This window comes from Mixophyes fleayi, chromosome 3 (genome assembly GCF_038048845.1).
Source record: "Mixophyes fleayi isolate aMixFle1 chromosome 3, aMixFle1.hap1, whole genome shotgun sequence".
NCBI classification, from domain to species: Eukaryota; Metazoa; Chordata; class Amphibia; order Anura; family Limnodynastidae; genus Mixophyes; species Mixophyes fleayi.
This window is the reverse complement of record NC_134404.1, coordinates 42,862,990-42,883,990: the sequence shown is the minus strand read 5'-3', so window position 1 is coordinate 42,883,990 and position 21,001 is coordinate 42,862,990. Positions and strand designations below refer to the sequence as shown.

The 21,001-nt window shown below is 40.7% G+C and overlaps 1 protein-coding gene across 1 annotated transcript; it reads left to right on the top strand.

The window, feature by feature from the left end:
• The first annotated feature begins 10,937 nt into the window (after positions 1-10,937).
• On the top strand, positions 10,938-17,379 carry MYCN (MYCN proto-oncogene, bHLH transcription factor). The gene is made up of 3 exons (XM_075201410.1): positions 10,938-11,178; positions 12,080-12,904; positions 15,744-17,379. The coding sequence occupies exons 2-3, from the start codon at positions 12,157-12,159 to the stop codon at positions 16,343-16,345; spliced, it is 1,350 nt and encodes a 449-aa protein (XP_075057511.1). The 5' UTR covers positions 10,938-11,178; positions 12,080-12,156; the 3' UTR covers positions 16,346-17,379.
• Positions 17,380-21,001: the final 3,622 nt, after the last annotated feature.

Genomic DNA, 21,001 nt, shown 5'->3' with positions numbered 1-21,001 from the left:
TTTGTAAATAGGCAGCGGCTGGTGGAAAATTTTAGCCCCGAGGGGGGGGGGGGTGCAAGACTCGACTTAGCAGCCTATTAGTAATATTCTAAAGGGAAAAAAGGCAGGTAGCCCAGTAACTCTGCCTAAAGTAGCCACTATGGGACCAGCCCTGGGGACAGATACCTCCTGGCCCCTACAAATCGGATTGTAAAGGTCAAGCTGAAAACAGAAATAAACAAATTTGTCTTTTCATGTCAATTTTGAACAAAACGGTTACGTAAAAACTGTTCCTTGAACCGAACTGCAAGAACTTTGAAAATCTCTGGTTGTGACCATTTCATACTCTCTCTTTATATACATATATTAAACCTCTTTATTATACCTCACCTCTGGTGCGTTATATAACATCCAGCAAATAACCACATAAATTATAGGGGTATCAGCGACTATCTGTAATATACGTGTGAGGTGACCCACGGCTCGGGTAGGCAGAGATGGCCGGTGACAGGCTTTGTCACTGGTTTACATTATAATGCTCCTTTGTCTAACCACACTCATTAAGGCAGCACGAAGCATTTCCACCTAAGGTTATTTGTAAAACACAACCATATAATTACATGGAAAGCTTAGAAAAAAAAAAAGAGAAAACTATCAATCCGTTGCGACCTGAAGGAAATAATGATTGATAGCGATAAGGGCATTTCCTCTGAGATAATAACTGCTTGTAGTAGCTACAAGTCCTCTGGGATAGAGTGAACTTTTTTCCCTAATGATCGGTAATGATGTAAAAATACTGACTACTGAAACACAGATATCAATAAAAACAGAACACAGAAAAAGCTTCCAGTGAGGTTTTATTTTTGCACTGAAGCGATTGCCAAGATCGTTTGTGGGATGTCTGTACTGAACTCCACTTCCCCTCACAAAAGGAGACTTTTCCTATAACATTATTGTCTACTTATATAGGACCAACGTATTAACACAGAGAATGTATCTAATAGGCCTATTTACTGTAATGCAAATCCGTAATTTTACCGCGGAGGGCGGCCCAAATTGAGGCAATTCCCTTAGAATCACGTTATGGAGGCTCTATATACTGCCCACTTCAGTAGGAAGTGGGCAGATGCCGGAGAGTTCCCTACTCTCACGGGAGTCTGGGAGACCTACCCGGAATTCTGGAGTCTCTCGGACATTCCGGGAGAATGGGTCAGTATGGTATATATTAGTGTTAAATAGAGACTTTACATGCCATTGAAAATGTCAGGCAGAACATTGTGCCAAATTAGTATTCTGTTTTTGCACATAAGTTAAATACTGACTGTTTTTTCATGTAGTACACAAGTACTTGTAGCTTATTTGTACACTGAAATTTAAAGTTGATATTTGTGTGCTACATGAAAAAACAGTCAGTATTTAACTTATGTGCAAAACAGAATACTAATTTGCACCCCTTGCATTATAACATGGTTTTGTCCAGGAGACTGAAATAAGAAGTTTCTTAAGTCAGGATCCTTAATAAATCAGGCCCCTAGTTATTATTTATTTAGCACATTCTACAAAATGACAGCTAGAATCTGGTTTGGTTGCTATAGGCAACATCTCCACTTTTTCAAACCCGCAGTTTAGTACCGTATATACTCGAGTATAAGTCGACCCGAATATAAGCCGAGGCACCTAATTTTACTACATAAAACTGGGAAAACTTATTGACTCGAGTATAAGCCTAGGGTGGAAAAGAGCGCTAATTTAAAAACCTAAATAAAAATGATAGGTTCAATCTATGAAATCATTTTTAGCTAGATGACAAGGAACATTCATAAATGATTATAAAATCAGAGAGAGAGAGAGAGAGAGAGAGAGAGAGAGTCAGAAAATATATAAGGATATTATGCCTCCTCTCAACAAGCATGCAAGTTCTTCTAAGCAACTGACTGAGGACTTCAAAACAACGGTAACTCAGAGTTACAAGGCAGAGAAAAGCTATACAAATATAGCAAAATGCTTCCAGTTAGGAACTTACCCTGTCAGAACCATCATTAAGAAGTAGAAGAGGTACTGGTGCTGTTTAAATCAAGGCAAAACCTGGAGACCCAGAAGATGTGATCGAACGGCTTGTAAATCCACCCCGCAGTGGAACGCATATGCGTTCCAACAACAGGAAGTTCGGCATTTGGAACGCAAGTTTGCGTTCCAAATGCCGAACTTCCTGTGTTGGAACGCATATGCAGAAGTTGAAGCCGAGGGACCGGACACCAAGTAAGTTCACCCGTGTATAAGCCGAGTGCCCTTTTTCAGCATACAAAAGTATGCTGAAAAACTCGGCTTATACACGAGTATATACGGTAATTAAACCCCCAAGGGGTAGAGTTACTAAATTTTTCAAAAAGGAAAAGTGGAGGTGTTGCCCATAGCAATCAAGCTGATTCTAGCTATCATTTTCTAGAATGTACTACATATATGATAGGTATTATCTGGTTGCTATGGGCAACACCTCCGTTTCTCCTTTTTAGATGGCTTGGTGAAGCTACCCCCTAGTCTCAGGGGCTCGCTAACATGATTGCTCCACCCACTTTGGCAGTAAACTGCGTCACCAAGAAGTGTCTATATCGTCTTCTCTAACTTGCTTCCATATCTCCTCTAATAGTGCTACGGCAGCTGGTCACTGACAGCTGGGAGCTCCAGGAATCGCTTACCTGCTGTGATGTCACTGCAGGGCAGACTAGAGACACCAGTACAGCAAGTGTTTACAGCCCCATCAATCAAATTTAAAATAAACTGCACATATTAGGTATCGCTATAGTCAGGAGAACTATCCGATTACAGTTTTAGTAAATTTTATGTAAATTGATAGCCTTACACTAAGTTATAAAAAGTAAAAATGTGAAAATGGTTTCCCCTTTATTTTTTACTATTTTTCCCAATAATGGGCTTAATAAATATTTATTCCAATATGCAGTAAAAACATCCTTACAGAGTAAAAATATTTAGCTAAATTAAAACCGACAATAAAACTGTTTCCCGAAGAACATACAGATACACCCACAACCTTGGTCATAAAGGAGAGTGGAGGGACGAACCCTCGGGGCATGGTGTGGATATATATATATATATATATATATATATATATATATTTATATATATATAGTACCTGGTCTCTTTGTAAACTACCAGGACACCTGCTGAATGTGTCTCCTTGTATTTGCATTGATGGTCATTGGCTTTAGGATGTATCCTACGAGAATGCTCAATGGTCTGATAAAGTTGGTATATTTTACCTTAATCCTCACATTTTCAAGGCTAGGTAATAGACTATATTCTGACACTGCAATTTCCTGCTCTTGCTGCAAATATGGAGATTAGACTGCACAAAGAGATTAAAATTAATAGAGACAGTAAATGAGATCGGCATTTGAAAGAAGTAACATACATTATGTATATGTTATACATTCTTCTAGGCAGTTTGGCAGAGGAAATCCCTCCATCCCCAATACAGAATTTAGCAACAGTGGCTCCATCATTTAAACATAGTGCATCGGAGTAAAGAATTTTATAAGAGAGATTTCTCTTTCAGCTGGTTTATTCCTATTACACCATGAAAGATATAATTATATCTTGAATGGGGAAACTGGGGTTGTCACAGAGAAAATGTCCACAGTGCCAGCTGGTGGTGTAATGTTGAGGTGAATGTTTTATTGGCACACATTAGGTCCCTTAATACCAACTGAGCATTGTTTAAATTCCACATCCTACCTGAGGATTGTGTCTGACCATGTGAATTCCTGTATGGCCACAGTCTACGTTCTAAAGGACAACCTGTAATTCTCCGGGTTTTGCAAAACTACAAGTCCCAGAAGTCCTCTCAGCTATTGACTGGCTGTGGGCTGGCAAGGCATGCTGGAGTTTGCAGTTTCATAATACCCGGAGAGCCACAGGTTGTCCAGGGCTGTTCTAAAGTAGATATGCTGACTGACCCCCGTGAACTGGTTTTGGATCTGGATTAGCTTTGTGTTTTGGTTTTGGTAAAACCGCCCTCGTGTGTTTTGGTTTTGGATTTTTTAGAAAAAAAACTAAAATATGCTAAAATCACATATTTTTGCTCTTTTTTTTGCTCCTACATTATTATTAACCTCAATAACAATAATTTCAAGTCATTTTCAGTCAATTTAGACCACCTCACAGGTCACATTATTATTTTCATACACTTTCAAACAAATACTGCAGTGACCTGGCTGGATGGTAAGCGACAGAGCTATGACTCAAACACACGGCAGTTTCTAGCACATCTAGGACACATTGGCACACAGCAGTGGCAGAAAAGATAAATGGGGGTCCGCCCTCCCTCCCACCCTCCGTGATGTTGGATCTTTAAAAGGAATTCAAAACTCGTGAGAACCGACGACGTAACAATGACGTTTTGCCTCGTTTTCAATTCCAAGGGCGCGCAACAGTACCGAGCCAGCTCGGTACTCGGATCCCCTAAGTTCGGGTATGTTCGATTCTCGAGGAACCGAGCCTGAGCATCTCTAGTCTATAGGATGTAACCAGCTGGATAACATGATATATCGCAAAACATGACAAGGGGGTAATTGTATTAACCTCCGGATTCTTGAACTCCCGCGAGTTCAGCGTCTTCAGTGCTTAAATTTAAAGCGGCGCTGCCTTGTAAAGGGAAGTTACTCATGTAACAAAACTGTACACTTAGTATGACTCACCTCTCCGCACGGTCAGATCTGTCAGTCAGATGCACAAAGGCCCAATCAGGTAGGAAGAGTGAGCAGGCCATGCGGGGGTTTCCAGGAAACCCCCGCTGAATGCCCACCTTCCTGACTTTTAGGGGCAAGAAAACATTTACTTGGATGAGATTAAAACCAACATGAATGCAGGGAAGTGGCTTCAAATGTCTATTATTCTACTTTTTACCAAACAGGGGTAGGTAACAGAACGTGTGAAAAATAGAAATATATGTCCGTAGGTGAAAGCGCAGTTAGATACCCCTAAGAGCGTAGAATGTGTTAAATTTAAGTTTGACAAAAATGCAGAGGTGCGGGCTATGGGAAGTCATATGCACTAATGTACAACTTATTTCCACCTGAAAAAGTATAGAATTGTACCATAACATTGCTAGGAACTCCCTAGCCAGCACAATAAAACTCGGAGTCTACTCCGAAAGCCTGGTGTTCGCTGGAGCCCCTAGTGGTGGGGACAGACTTGGCCGCAGGTTGACAGAGGGTTGAGAATCGTATACCGGCTAAGGAGAACCCAGGGATGGAGTGATTGGCGGACAGCAGCGTGGGGTTCAGGCAGAATAGATGCCGGCAGCAAACAGCGTAATGTACAGAGTAAACCAAGGTCAGAGGTCACAAGCACAGGTTCGGAATCCAGGGACAGGCGAAAGGTCAGGGGCACTGGCAGAGGAGCAGAATCCGGTTTTCAGGCAAATGGTCAGGGTCAGAAGCAAAGGTTCAAGGTCCAGGAACAAGCGAGGGTCATACACGGGAAGTCTATCACAGGTTTAACACCAAGCACAGAGAGAACAAGCAGGCAGCAGAACTGTAAACAGGACGCTATAACCGGAAGTGAGGCTCAGTCCTCACTGCCTTAAATAGTCCAAGTAGCCAATCAGGGAATAGCCCTAGCAAGTATTCACAGGAGTAGCCTAATAGATAGTGGTACTGGTGGCCAATAGTAATGCAGTGCTCAGCTGCATAATAAATAACCCACACACAAACACTGCCTCCTAAACACCTGAATAGCCATGATTGGCTACACTCTAACTAGCCCTGTGCGCGCGCGCCCGCTTGTTAACCAGCTGGCCGGGCGCCGCGACAGCGAGCCTGGAGCGTCCCGGTTGTTGCCCAGGCAACCGGGGCGTGGAAACCGGAAGTGAAACCCCGGTCGCCATAGCGACGGCCGGGACGTCAGCGGGGAAGCCCAGAGAGTCGCGGCGGTGCCCGCGGCGACAACTAACAAACATGCATGCTGCATATTCACTTAAACTCTGCAATAAGTGCATCTTCCTGACCATACCCTGCGTATTTCAGGTACATATTTAATTCCTGCTGTGATGGTGTGCCAAGTGGATATTTGCGTATATTTAGAGTATTAAAGGTACAAATATCCTCATCATACTGTGCATAGAATAGTGTATTAAGCTTTTTTTGTGACTGTGGTTCATTAATTGAATGAGAATGACATACTGCAATAAATACATCACTTTTCATTATACTACAACAACATCAGGTATATTGTATGTCATCATATATATAATTAAATGGGTATAATGGTGTGGTAACTGGGAATGACTAGTCCTGTAGTTTTATTTTACCATACTAAGATGAACATTGGGGGAGATCCATCAAAAGTCGATTTTGACAAAATCTCCTATTTGTTAGTGATTTATACAGCGATTTGCAATTCATCAAATTGACGGAGGGCAAATCACCATTTAAGTTTCCACTGTTTAAAACTCCTAAAGAACAAAAGAAAAAAATCACTGTACACCTCTCGCACAGAACCCATAGACTTCTACATTGTGGAGTGCAGGAGTAAAACCACAATGGAAATCTCCAAAAGTAACCTCACTGCCTTAAAAACAGTGACAACGCATTTCGATGGGTGCAGAAAACCCAAGAAATGCATTGCCAATTGAAATAAATATATATTTTTTAAATAAACGTAAAAAAATAAAATATAAATTAAACACTATTGTGGAACTACAAGTCCCTGCAAGCCCTGACAGTCATTGATATCTTGGCTTTTGTGGAGCTTTGAGCCCGAGCCATGGCTAACTACAAGCACCATTGTTTTCAATGAGGTAGAGGTCAGTACTCACAAACAGCCGCCATGCAAGCGTTGCTTGTGATTGGCTGCGATGCAAGCGTTGCTTGTGATTGGCTGAGCATTCCCCATTCACATCAAAGGGGCTTTCAGCGTACTTTGAAATGCATTGGCGATTTCAAATGAAAGGGGGGAAAAAATAAAACATTGATTTTGCTCAGCAGAGTAAAATCGCACAAAATAGTCCGAACTGAAAATAAATTTTTTAATAGATTGGAGAGCTTAGAGGATGAATTAACGATTCATTTATGGTGATTATAACTTCTGAACAAAATCAGATTTTGATAGATCTCCCATTCTGTCGATCTTTGTGCTGTAGCAGTGTGGTAATGTTATAATTCCATAAGAAAGGTTTTTGGGGTGTTTTATATGTTAAATATTAGCAGGTAAAAAATGTTTGGTGTTCCATGTGTTACAGCTAAAGTAGCTGTAAATTGATATATAGGTACGAACTCTATTATCTAGAATGCTTGGGGTATCAGTCAGTTATTTGGAGCCCCATGCCAAACATATACTAAAGTAAATTTAAAAACACCCAAGTCTTTCTCAACACAGTCTCTGGTTTAACCCTTCTCATTAAATAATTAAGCAGTGCTCCTCACAGTGAAACACTTGGTGATTATATATTTCTGTGTGAAATCAATACCAAAACGTAGTAGTTATTGTTTTTCTTTCAGGTTTTCGGGCACCTGGTAGGTAACAAGTTTGCAGAAAAAAACCCAATACCTGTCTGTGCATCCAACGTGGGAGACGCAAGTGAAGAAAGTTATAAGAAAATAGAATTACTGAACGGTTTTCCAAAAAGACTCAAACAAATTCAGGCACTGCACAGGTGAATATATTAAATCATAACTAATAAACCCTAATTAAATTGTCCCAAACACCTGCATAGATTAGATGTGAATATTGGAGGAGACTGCAGCTCATTATGGAAAGATTACCAAACTACACAGCTTTAAAACAAATGAATAAATAAAAGAAGTCTTAATATGTTCCATTTTTTTCTTTATTCATTTACTTTTAAAAAGAATCTACACTTACTGATGCAGATCTGTAACTTCAATATGGAACGAGGATCAAACGTAAAGTTTACCCTCTAAAATAGGCAATAGGCAACATACTGTCTCTAAGTTGGCAGAACATTCTTAAACTTGTAGTTCCACAGCAGCCGGGTGGCCCAGCTCTGCTGTAAGACAATCATTGAAGTGGGCGAGATCTCTGGACATTTCCGCAGCCACGGAATGAAGGAATTGCTCTTGCACACACAACATCTCTTTTCCTATTGATATCATTTTTAAAAAAGAACTTGCATTGCACTATCTGCCCTGTCCTACTTAAAATACTGATGTGTGGGGGGTTCCCACCATCTTTCCAAAGACACAAATAATTTCTGATTTATAATGAGTCATTGGAGAGAAATAGGGACTCCTTGATGGTTCGCGCAGGATTAGGCTCTTGTTTCCAGGAAGCCCCATCTCCTAGCAGACAAATTGCTGCACCAGGAACCACGAACAAATGATTCATCTGCAACAGATTAAGTTGGGGAAAGCTTTACAGGAGGAAGATTAATTTCAGATCATAGTTTGGAGGAGAGTCAAATCCATCCAAATGACCTGCAAATCATAACTTCTGTATCACGCAGACATATAGGGGAGTATTCAAATGTCCGCAAGTTTTTTTTTTCCCCGCAGCGTTAAAAAAAAAAAAAGTCACCCGCGGGTTTTTAACTGCAACAGCGACCATTTTTACTTAACGCAGCGCTAAAACTCGTGCAATTCCATCGAAAAAGAGGGAACGTTGCCCCAAAATCATTGTTTGCGAGTTTTTAGGGGAGTGAAGGGGAGTTTTAAACGCGGTCATGTATAACACAAAAAATAGGTTTTGCATACATTTTCATACATTAGATTGCATTACACATTGATAATATCTACATTACAGTACTTTCTTTAGCATATTTTTTTAACTATTTTTTAACAGAAGAATCATCTAAACATGTCAAAACACATTAGTACATACATATCTGTACCAAAAACATACCTAAACATAATTAATTAGTGATTTTAATTTTTTTATTTTTTTTATTTCATTATTTTTTCACAAGAAAATCAACTTTTACATGTTCGGCATTAGTGATAAACAATAGTTTAACTTTTTTTTCACATTATTACATGATTTCAAAAAGTTTTCAAAGGTTTTGTATTTTTAGCACACCCCAAGGAGGTGCGAGATAAAACAGCATATTTGCCTGTTTAACGCGCTGCGTTAAAAAACAATTGAATAGCTTTTAACGCGGCTGCCTCTCGCACACCCTATACTTTCAATAGACTGTCTACTAGCGCGTGAGAGGACCGTTTCATGAAAACAAACGTATCGTTAAAAATGGAATTGAATCGGGGTAAAGTTAACCCGCTCGAAAATGATAAAAATAATAGCGTAAAAATGACTTAACGCGGTCTAAAAAAAAAAAAAACTGAATACCCCCCCATAGATTCTAAAGAAACATCAGTGACCATCAAACAATGAGGTTAAGTAACCCGTTAATCAGGAATTTCTTTATCCTAAAGCATAATATATATATATATATATATATATATATATATATATATATTTATTTCATTGATAGTCACTTCTTTCAATATGTCTGTCACCGATTTCTGAAAATGTTACACTGCATCTAATAGTTGGTCCTGTTATGTGTTTGTTGGGATGTCAAACTTTATAAATCACATTTTAGGCTGCGTGCAATCGTTTTTCCCCCATTCCAAGAAACGCAATATACTTCATGTTGCCATATCCAGTCATGGCAAGGTCTTAATTTCCCCTTACTGTAATAAATAATTATATACAAATAAAGGCTTATCTGCACGTTTTTTAAAAAGAATCCCCTTTAAGTGCTTCAAATAGACAGATGGGGTAAGGGAAGGAGATAAAAGCCTGTTTGGACATAGAAGCTAAACTTTTTACACACACAATAATAATTAAAATGAACAGGGTTGCGTTAAACAGCTGATTCTCAACACCTCAAGGAAGGAAGGTGGAAATAAAGTTTTAAATGTAATGAAAATATTGCATATTAATGTAATGAATCGGCAATGTAATGTAATATTATATATATATATGCTTGATATTACATCCTACATTAGCTGTGACAGTAGTTGCTGGCAAACGTCCCCATTATGTAACCAGGCTACTTGCTCAGTGTCCACTAGGCGGCGCAATTTCAATAGAAACCAGCGCCCTACAACTCCTTATTTATTTCCCAAATTGCTAAACGCTGACTCTGGAGTGTGGTCTGCAATCTCTTCCCCCTCCAGGACCACAGCCTGTACCTTAATGTCATCAGCCCACACACACCCTATGAAATAAAACCACAGGCGTGCCAAGTAGGATAAAAAGACTAAAACCCTGCCGCGCTATAGGCTTCGTTGTTCTATTTTTTTAAACGGTCTTTCACAAACGTTCTAATAGATTGTTTAAACGCGCACGCCACAAAAGAAATGACATAAAACGGACAAGGGCGGGCGGCCAGAAAAAAAAAAGTGGAACTGCAAACTAAAAAAAAAAAATGTCTATTCATTAAAAAAAATAAAAAATAAAAGCAATCATGTTTCATTTTTATTTTTTGCAAAAAATATTAAATGCATAAAACAAAGCATAAATCAATCTAAAAGTAGAGAGAGGGGAGGGGAGAAGACATTAATGGCATGCATCTTATTGAGATATATATATAAAAGGCTGCAGCAGACGTTGCTACAAGCCGGGATGCTGGACTCCTGTAACAATGTATGGAGGAGAGACAATGATCTCACACACAGCAATGCTCACAGGCTGTGTGGCCAGCCCCACTGTATAATGCAGCAGCCTTCCATCTGCCTGCCCACCCCCCTCTCACAGCTCTTTGAAGAGATGCACGGCCGGCTGCCCCTCTGAGCCGGAAACCTATTGGGCGATAAGCAGCAGGCTCACATTTCTACCAGGAAAAAGGGAGGTAGAGGGGGGGGCAGAGGAGGCATTTTGGCGCGAGAGAAGTAGCACCTCCCAAGTAGGATGGGTTAATGAATCAGGGGGGAGGAGGTGGGGTGAAATTGGGTCTTGTCTCTTCTCCCTGTCTCTCTATTTTTTTTAAATATTTTTTTTTTTTTTGCAATCTACCCCTCCTTTCTCCCGGGTGTGTCAGTTTTGGCTTTTTTTTTTTTTCTTTAGTTAATAATATCCAACAGCTTGAAAGTGCATGCAGTAAGAGTGTGCAGTGCACAGACAGCAGAGTGCACTGGCAGTGACAAGGTGTGAGCACTGGGATTTCCTAGTATAAGTTACTGCATGCAAGACAGGAGCAGCTCCAGGGGAGACAGAGAGGGGGTAAGGCTGCTCTTCTGCACTGTCTGATACCAATTCCATTTTATTTTATCATTTCTGCTCTCTCCTGTCTATATATATATATATATATATATATATATATTGTCCAATTTACAGTGTCTCCACCCCATAGTTCTCTCTCTTGATGACACAAACTGCACTTCTCTCTCACATTATGCAATGTGTACTGTCTGCATTCAGCACTGTATACACACTGCATGCATTCAATGTTATTTATGTAGTGATTTACCTCCCGCTTGTCTAGTCTTCTGTGTCCTGTCAGAATTTGCAGCAGTCTCACCTTTTTGTTTATGTATTGGCCATTTTGCAGATCAATCAATAATATTGTCCATGATCAGTGTGAGGGAATATATAGTCTGTCAGTTGTAGACAGCCCTGGAGGCAAGTATAAGACTGCAATAGCAACATACACAATTGTACTTTTATATTCTTTTAATTTGGGTAAAACCTGTGCATAGATTAATTGATTTTAATGCATTCTTTTTTTCATATGCTATAATTTCAAATGCAATTAAAAATATCCAGCTAAATACTGGTGTAAAATGACATAAAACTGCATAGCTTAATGTGTAAGTGTTCAGTAGATGTACCTATACATGACCCATTGAAGCAGGCTGTGTGAGCCTTTTTTGCATATACATCCTTTCAGGAGGCTGAGTGCAGTGAGATCAGTCTGTGTGGGAGTTGCTGCTGACTGGTGCAGAGTCCTTCGTGCAGTAGACCCCTCTGTACATCCTTTGCCTCTCTATCCAGAAACAACCCCCTTAAACTACATGGACCATTGGCAGTTCCAGCTTCTGTTACTATTTATCTGTGATATATCGGAAAGCCTGGATCTATCTCTCCTGCGTTACAATTCTGACTGAATCTTCTCTTGTTCTAGGTATTGGGTGGCTGGATCTGTAGATAACTAAGCTCTGGTTGTACATCAGTGTTCAGTGCTTAGAGGGAAGCTGGAAGATGCCCGGGGTGGTGAGCAAGAATCCGGACCTGGAGTTTGACTCCTTGCAGCCTTGTTTTTACCCTGATGAGGATGATTTTTATCTATGTGGCCCGGACTGTGCTCCCCCAGGAGAAGACATCTGGAAGAAGTTTGAGTTGCTCCCCACACCTCCCCTCTCCCCCAGTCGAGCAGGACTACAGAGTGACCCTCTGTCTCCTGGACAGGGGCCCTTGTTAGAGTACGGGTTACATGGTGACGGGGACGCTTTGGACTGGGCATCGGAGCTCCTACTGCTGCCCCCTGAAGCTGACTTGCTGGGGGGCTCCGGCTGGGGATTGCCACAGAGCACAGAGCTGGGTTTGTCCCCTTGCAACCTCAAGTCCATCATCATCCAGGACTGCATGTGGAGTGGCTTCTCTGCCAGGGAAAAGCTGGAAAGGGCAGTCAATGAGAAGCTGGGTAAAGCTGCCGGGACCGTGGAGCCTGGAGCCCCTAATCAGGCTGGCACCCCAGCTGCCAGCAGCTTGCCAGGGCAAGGAGAGGATATAAACAACCCTGCTACCCACTGCGTGGACCCAGCCGTGGTTTTCCCGTTTCCAGTCAACAAGGGGGAGAGCTGCAGAATTGGACAGGTTAATCCTCCCATCAGTGCCATATCTTCACCCTGCACCACCCTGGTTGTACCACCTTCTGCGCCAGCCAGAAGCTGCAATCAGCCATGCAGAAACAGTGCCAGCTCCGGGGATGAGAGCCATAGTGAATCAGGTAAATAATCCACATCCATGTCTAATATTGCTGTCTGACCAGCAGTGTTGTTATGGTCGCCTCTGTTTATATGATACAAGTACCGGTTTGGAAACAGGTCCTCTAGAATACTAGAGTGTATATTTGCATATTTTTCTATACCAGTTTTAATACTAACATCCTATTTCAGTTTGCAAGAAATATTTGCTGATCACACATCTTAATAGACAATTTGTATAAACCAACGTCTTTCTAGTTAGACAACAGACAATGCCGAATATCAGCTGATATTTGTAGATTCTAATAAGTGTTGATTGTTTTTTTTTTCTCTGATACACACAAGCATGGAAGGGCCTTGTGGAAGGTCAGACAGCTGACTCTGTAGTTTTAACCTGGGTGTATGCCCTTGTGTCTTGTGGGTGTGTTTACCTAAGCAATATAAAATGACTCACTTTAAGGTTAGTTAAAAAATTGTTGATATCAAGTTATTACTTGTAGGCAATGTTTGGCTGGTGTGTCTGTAACCCAGGCTAATTATGATTGCAGTAATTGCCATTAAGGGCTGAATGGCCTTGTGTTTGTATGATTTATGACGTTCACTTGTTTCATCTTTAATCTAAGAAATGATTAATCCGAAATTATAATTCCCACTAGATGCTCTATTACTTGTTTTGTGTTGCTTAGACTTTTTTTTTTGCCTTTTACGTTTAACCTCTAGTTGTCTAGCACAATCTTGGGATGACTGCTTTGGTGTTTGTTTACGTTCTGTTTGGTCCTGTTTATTGTCTGACTTTTTGACAGAACCTAGTTGGCATTGTACAAGGTGACACTGTTTACATCTGTTATCCATTTCTAGCACAGGGCTGTCCAACCGGTGGCTCTCCAAAGCTTTTCTTTTAAATAATTTTTATATATTTTTGTAGCTTCCTTGAAAGCTTCTGGCTTTTGTTTAAATGGTACACAGCCCTGCAACATTAATTTTTTTTTAACATGTTGTCCATAGAAGAAATTTTGAATTGCACAGTTCCAGCAAAATTAAGGTTAAACGAGGCTGGATGAAGGATATGTTATACTGTCTGCAGTATTCATGAGATGTAACAGTAAGTGTAGGGTAAAACAATGTCCATTTTGGGAGAATAGAGGCTCTTGAAACAGCTGACACAGTAACTTCAGCTCATAGAGTCCTTTCTCTTTGACCTTCCTCATAGAAGACGCTTTGAGAAGAGTGCTCTGTTAGAGGCCAATCAGCAGCAGCCTTTTGAGCTCGGAGGCCAGCAGATGGCGGTGTTTTTTTGTTTTTAATTCTGAAAGGGTTCATTGAATTAGGAGACCTTTTTAGGCAGCTGAAGCGGCAGACTGGGTTGCTGTATATTTAAAAGGTAATCCTATCATGTTAGTTACTGGGAACAGATGCTTGGCAACTTAAAAAAAGGCTTCTCTGGCAGAATTACTACACCACCACCAAGCCAGGCCGCTACCCACTTATCCTACCGCCCTACTAATTAGGAGCCAGGCACTTGATTTTTATTTATTATTTGGTTAAAGTGGACCTGCTAAGTCTATAGACTGGTGATGGCCGCTGCTTGCTAAGCCAGAAGAACCAGAACAGAAAGGTTGACTTCAAATATTTTTTTAAAGCATAATGCAATAATGTTCCGTAACATAGCAACCAATCCCGATATCTGCTTTCTTTAATCCAACTTGTTCTAACCTGATTAAAGATAATGCCTTGACGGGAACTATAGGATGCAGCACATTCGCGCCGTGTTGTTAAGTACATCTGCTAGATTATAAAAATAAATAGTTTGAAAGCATACATTTAAACACGTTTTATTTCAAACGTACCCATTATTTATGGATACTGTATATATCCCTTTAATTTTGAAGTGCCCAGGAAAACATAATAGAGGCCAAGGGTCTCCATTGCTTCAGTATTTATTAATGAATAAGAGCAGACATACTGCTTGCCTTTGCTGATATACCATGACATGTCCTCTAAATCCAGTGTCGCAGTGCCCCCTAGTGGCCAGATTATTTTGAAAAAAAAATAAATAGTAAATATTGTCTTTACCTGCACTTAGTAAAAGCTTTTAAAGGTAATATTGTTAGGTCACGAGGGTGAGCCTGTTTAATTTAGCTTTAAGAGATCTTTAAAACCTACTTTTTATTTAAAGAGTAAAATTGTTTTATTATAGTGTAGTTGTCTCTTTAAAGCTGACTTGCTTCCTTCAATAGTAGGGAAAGAGCCGATTGTCACATAATTGTACTTATTTGCTGTACAATACGGCTATCATCATAAACTTACTACAATCCCTTTTATGTTTGTGTCTTGACAGCTCCGAGGAAGCACTTCCTCAGAACAGCTGTCTTATTGGCGGTAAACCAAATCCCTGGCTTAAAGGGGCCTTACCGATCTGACCAGCAACACATTATGCCTCTGAACAATCCCAGTGATTGTCTGGGATTCCCTGTCACTGAGGCAGACGATTTTTTTTTCTTCTGTGGATGTTGCCCTCCCTCGCCCCTCCCCTGCTTCCAAGTACGGAAAATCTCCAATTTGTGCTTTTCACAAAGCCTTTAGCTAACGGTACAATTAGTGCCACTGTGCTTTAATCTAATCCATTGGGGATCTGAACAACGCAGGGTTAATATTTAGTTAGACAGCAAACCAGATTTACCAATTGTTCTTTTATAATTCAGATAATAAATATATTTGTGAATAGACGTCCACTGGTACTTGATTTCAGATTTGTTCCAACAGTAATTTCTCTATCCTCTGTAAAGTTATTTACAGGCTCTTTTTTTTGTTGGCGTGTTTGTTTTTGTATGTATAATAACTCGACTATTGTTTTTGCTTCAGAGGATGATGAAGACGACGATGAAGAAGAGGAAGATGAAGAGGAAGAAATCGATGTGGTCACAGTGGAGAAGAGGCGCACATTGTCCAACAGGCAGGTGACCTCTCCGACGCTGTTGAGATCCAAGTCCTCCGCCTCGGGGAAAAACCTTCCCACCGAACTGGTCCTCAAACGCTGCGCCCCGGTGCACCAGCAACACAACTACGCCGCTCCCTCGCCCTACGTGGAGACGGAAGAGGTGGCGCCGCCCCAAAAGAAGCAGAAGAACGACGCGCCCCGGCTGGCTAAGAATGCGGCGCCGGCCAAGTCTAAAGGCTCCAGCCCTCGCAATTACGACTCTGAAGACAGCGAACGGAGGCGTAACCACAACATCCTGGAGCGCCAGCGCCGCAACGATTTGAGGTCGAGCTTCCTGACCCTAAGGGACCACGTACCCGAACTTGTTAAAAACGACAAGGCCGCTAAAGTGGTCATCCTGAAAAAAGCCACCGAATACGTTCATTCCCTTCAGTCCGACGAACAAAAATTGTTACAGGAGAAAGAAAAATTGCAACTTCGACAGCAACAGCTGATCAAGAAAATGGAAAACTCAAGGACTTGCTAAACCTTGTCCTTTTTTTTTTTTTCTTATTTACTTTTTCTTCTGAACTTTCACTGCCACTTTGCACAATATTTTGAATTCTTAAAAAAAAAAATAAAAACCCAAAAAAAAAAAAAAAGTATTTTGACATTACGAATGTTTTGGTTTAATTTCAAATCCAGTTCACTCTACAGTTGATAATACTTTTTTATACGTTTTTTTTGTTTTTGTTGTTTCAGAACCAGATGATATTTTTGGGGCGAGTTGAGTAGACTGCCAAATTATTTACTGTTTTATTATATCATTTTGTGTTTTTTTACACTATATACTTTGTAGCTGTTTTTATGTTGTGAGTGTTTTATTTTGAGCTGCTGATTACATCTGTTTTTGTAAAATTAATTCTATTTTTTTTTTTTTTTATGGTGCTCATGTTCATAACTGATGTTACTTTTTCTGGAGTTAGCACTTATACCTCTGGAGGAATTTCTGTACATACCATTAATACTCCTTGCCTTTTTGTACAACTTTTATCGGGCTATGCTGGATAGCTCTCATATTAGACTGGAAATTCAGACCTAAGTACTGTAACGCCTCAATGTTTGAGGAGCATGTTTTGTATACAAATATATTGTTAATCTCTTGTTATGTACTGGACTAATTCTTACACTGCCTGTATACTTTAGTATGACGTTGATACATAACTAAATTTGATACTTATATTTTCGTATGAAAATGAGTTGTGAAAAGTTTTGAGTAGATATTACTGTATCACCTTTTTGAACAAAGAACTTTTTTTGTAAAGAAAATTATTATATATGCCTTTTTTTTTTTTTTTTTTTTTTTTAATAGCCTGTGTCGTTGTTCCCGTTTTTATCGTACTTGTTTATGTTCAGAACATAGAACCGGAAGATTTCAGAGTTCTGTGTTTTGTTTGTTTGTTTTTTGTTACTGTTTGTTTGGTTTTTGTTCTTTTTTTATTCATCCTTTTTTAACCAATGTACATTTTTAGTGCTTTATCTTCTAGCACTTTGAAATACCTCATGTTTATGAAAATAAATAGCAACAAACGTTAACGTCTCTGTCTTGATCAGTTTCATCTCTGGACGTGAGCAATAGGATGGTATGTGTCCTGAACACGGTAATGGTATTTTTCGGGTTGGTTTCTGTTAAAATAGAATATTTCTGAGAATGCAGCTCCTCCATGTACTAGGAAGCAGTGACATAACCGAAGTGTGAGGCACTTCTGCGCCTTATGCCTCAGGAATACGACTAATTCCAATAGGCTGAATAGTGGTTCAGCTCACAATATGGCTCGGTGATGGAGGTCCACTTTGATTAGATGTTTGTGCAAGTTAGGCTAGGTACACACTGAAGAATTTTCCGACCGATTGTACCTGCGACTGAAGGTCTGGGCGATTCATGCGTACACACTAGACATGATTTACCTTCAGATCCGCGCTCTTCGTCTGGTCCTTCATCTGTTCCTCTAGTCGTTTTCAGAATGACAGCACAATAATTACTCATTCCTGTCACACTGAATAAAACCGCCTGTTATAGCTATCCACATGTCCTAACGAATTTCGTTCGCTTCTGTGATTCTGAAACGAAATATTCACTCTCCGAACAAACTATTCTATCTACCCCACTCTCTACAATTAGTCACCAGGATGTGTTCATTGTCGGCATCTGCTGAAAAGACCATGGGGTATATTTACTAAACTGAGGGTTTGCAAAAGAGGAGATGTTGCCTATAGCAACCAATCAGATTCAAGCTGTCATTTTGTAGAATGCACTAAGTAAATGACAGCTAGAATCTGATTGGTTGCTATAGGAAACATCTCCACTTTTTTCAACCAGCAGTTTAGTAAATATACCCCCATGACTCTGAAAACTCTGACGATAGTAATTGTGAGTGCATACACACTACATGATTGGAACTAGATTGTTTAACAATCAGCACTTTGAAACAATTGTTGTTCATCGTGTGATTATACACACTAACGAGCGGTCGTTTATTGGGTGATCCGCTCAATAATCTGCTTAAGATCCTCCAGTTTGTACCTAGCCTTTTACTGAGGGCAATCCATTGAAGTATACCATGCTGTTTTGGTTTTTATTATTACTCATGCTTGCTTACTCTTCCGAATTTTGGGGAGTCCTCTCTGACTTACGGAAGAGTAGGCAAACCTCCCGGATTCGCCGAAATTCACGGCATTATATGAATGGCGGGGGTGGGGCTTAATCGTGTCATTAAGCCCCGACCCCGCTATTCAATGCCGTTAATTTCAGCATTTTATAGTGGGGGTCACATGACTTCTCCCCTGGGAGTTGGCATGTAGGTTATTACCATATATTTATGTGCAAAAAAAAAAAATAGGTTTCTAGATAATTTTGAAAAACGTCTTGTCTCCATTGTAAATGCATAAAATAGTGTAATCAGTGCATAGCACCATAATGTGTAGAGAATGAGTAGGCAGTATTAGTGGGTCTCCACCCCCCCATGACATTTGTATAACTATATATAACAAGGAACTCCGACATATATGAATAGATGTTATACTAGCAATGTGAGTTTATACTCAGCAGAGAGGGGAAATGGGAGGAGACTGTTTATTATATCGGTCATTAAGAGTTTAAGTAAACTGAAAGGATAAACTTCATCAAGGGGGTACAATGGAGAATGCTTTGTTGATCTCTCTTCTCTTCGCTCTCTATATCTCCCTCTTCTCTCTGTTTCGCTCTCCGAGGTCCTAGCCCGTTCCAGATTCAGGTAAGTCCCAGGATAGTACTTTACCGATTTAATCCTGGAAGAAGTTAGTGCAAAGAAGTAGAAACTTAATTCTGGAAGAATTATCAAAAAAATGTGTAACTATAAAATATTTTTTCCATTTATTCATCAATCATATGCGTTCACCAACAGCAGTCACATCACTATATAATACATTGATCTCCAACACGATGAAGGCAAGAAAACAGATCAAGATTTATTTTTTTCCTAAAACAAAAAACCCTATAATCCTACAATGAAATCAATTGCACAGTTCGGCCATATAACATTTTATGCAACATAAATAAGGACCATCCGGTGTATAAAAGCACTAATGTAACAAGAGATGTCAGTCTGAAACAATTTATACAGCCTGTACATTTTTCAAATCTGTTGGAGGAACAATTTGTTGTGTTTTATTATATAGAGCTTTTTTTAAACGACAGCAACACAAGATAAGCACAATATAGGTATTTGTGAATACACAACAGACTGACGTTGTTTCATAATAACTAGAAACTTGTAAAAATATGAATTATAGAAGTAATGTAGTTAAGTATTAAAAAAAGATTAAATATGAAAGTATAACAGATATATCCAGGACACAGAAGAACATGTTTACAAATACTGCTTTTATATGTCCCCGGTTGTCCAATCATATATTCATATAGTGTTTGGTTTGCCGTTCAATACCAGTCCATAGTAAATAGATCCAAGGGAAAAAGAATATTTTTATATATTTTATTCAATTATATTTCTTCAAAGAATAATTTACAGCTAATTCACACTGTGCCCTCCTTCATCTCCACACACTCTGTGCCCTCCTTCATCTCCACACACTCTGTGCCCCCCTTCATCTCCACACACTCTGTGCCCCTCCTTCATCCACACACTCTGTGCCCCTCCTTCATCCACACACTCTGTGCCCCTCCTTCATCCACACACTCTGTGCCCCTCCTTCATCCACACACTCTGTGCCCCTCCTTCATCTCCACACACTCTGTGCCCTCCTTCATCTCCACACACTCTGTGCCCCCCTTCATCTCCACACACTCTGTGCCCCTCCTTCATCCACACACTCTGTGCCCCTCCTTCATCCACACACTCTGTGCCCCTCCTTCATCTCCACACACTCTGTGCCCTCCTTCATCTCCACACACTCTGTGCCCCCCTTCATCTCCACACACTCTGTGCCCCTCCTTCATCCACACACTCTGTGCCCCTCCTTCATCCACACACTCTGTGCCCCTCCTTCATCCACACACTCTGTGCCCCTCCTTCATCCACACACTCTGTGCCCCTCCTTCATCCACACACTCTGTGCCCCTCCTTCATCCACACACTCTGTGCCCCTCCTTCATCCACACACTCTGTGCCCCTCCTTCATCTCCACACACTCTGTGCCCCTTCATCCTCACACTCTGTGCCCCTCCTTCATCCACACACTCTGTGCCCCTCCTTCATTCACACACTCTGTGCCCTCCTTCATCCACACACTCTGTGCCCCTCCTTCATCCACACACTCTGTGCCCCTCCTTCATCCACACACTCTGTGCCCCTCCTTCATCCACACACTCTGTGCCCTCCTTCATCCACACACTCTGTGCCCCTCCTTCATCCACACACTCTGTGCCCCTCCTTCATCCACACACTCTGTGCCCCTCCTTCATCCACACACTCTGTGCCCCTCCTTCATCCACACTCTCTGTGCCCCCTTCATCCACACACTCTGTGCCCCCTTCACCCACACACACTGTGCCCTCTTCACCAACACACTCCGTGCTCTCCTTCATCCACACACTCTGTGCCCCCTGCCCCCTCTGCATCCTCGCTCTGCCCCCTCCTTCATTCTTTTGCCCCTCCATTGTTGTTTCCTATCACCGTTCCCCTCTGTTTGTTTCTTTACTTGCCAT

Excerpts from the sequence above, each read along its gene's own strand:
- MYCN (XM_075201410.1), top strand. The coding sequence starts at position 12,157 with ATGCCCGGGGTGGTGAGCAAGAATCCGGACCTGGAGTTTGACTCCTTG. Across the intron at positions 12,905-15,743 it reads TGAGAGCCATAGTGAATCAG|AGGATGATGAAGACGACGAT; the intron begins GTAAATAATCCA and ends TTTTTGCTTCAG.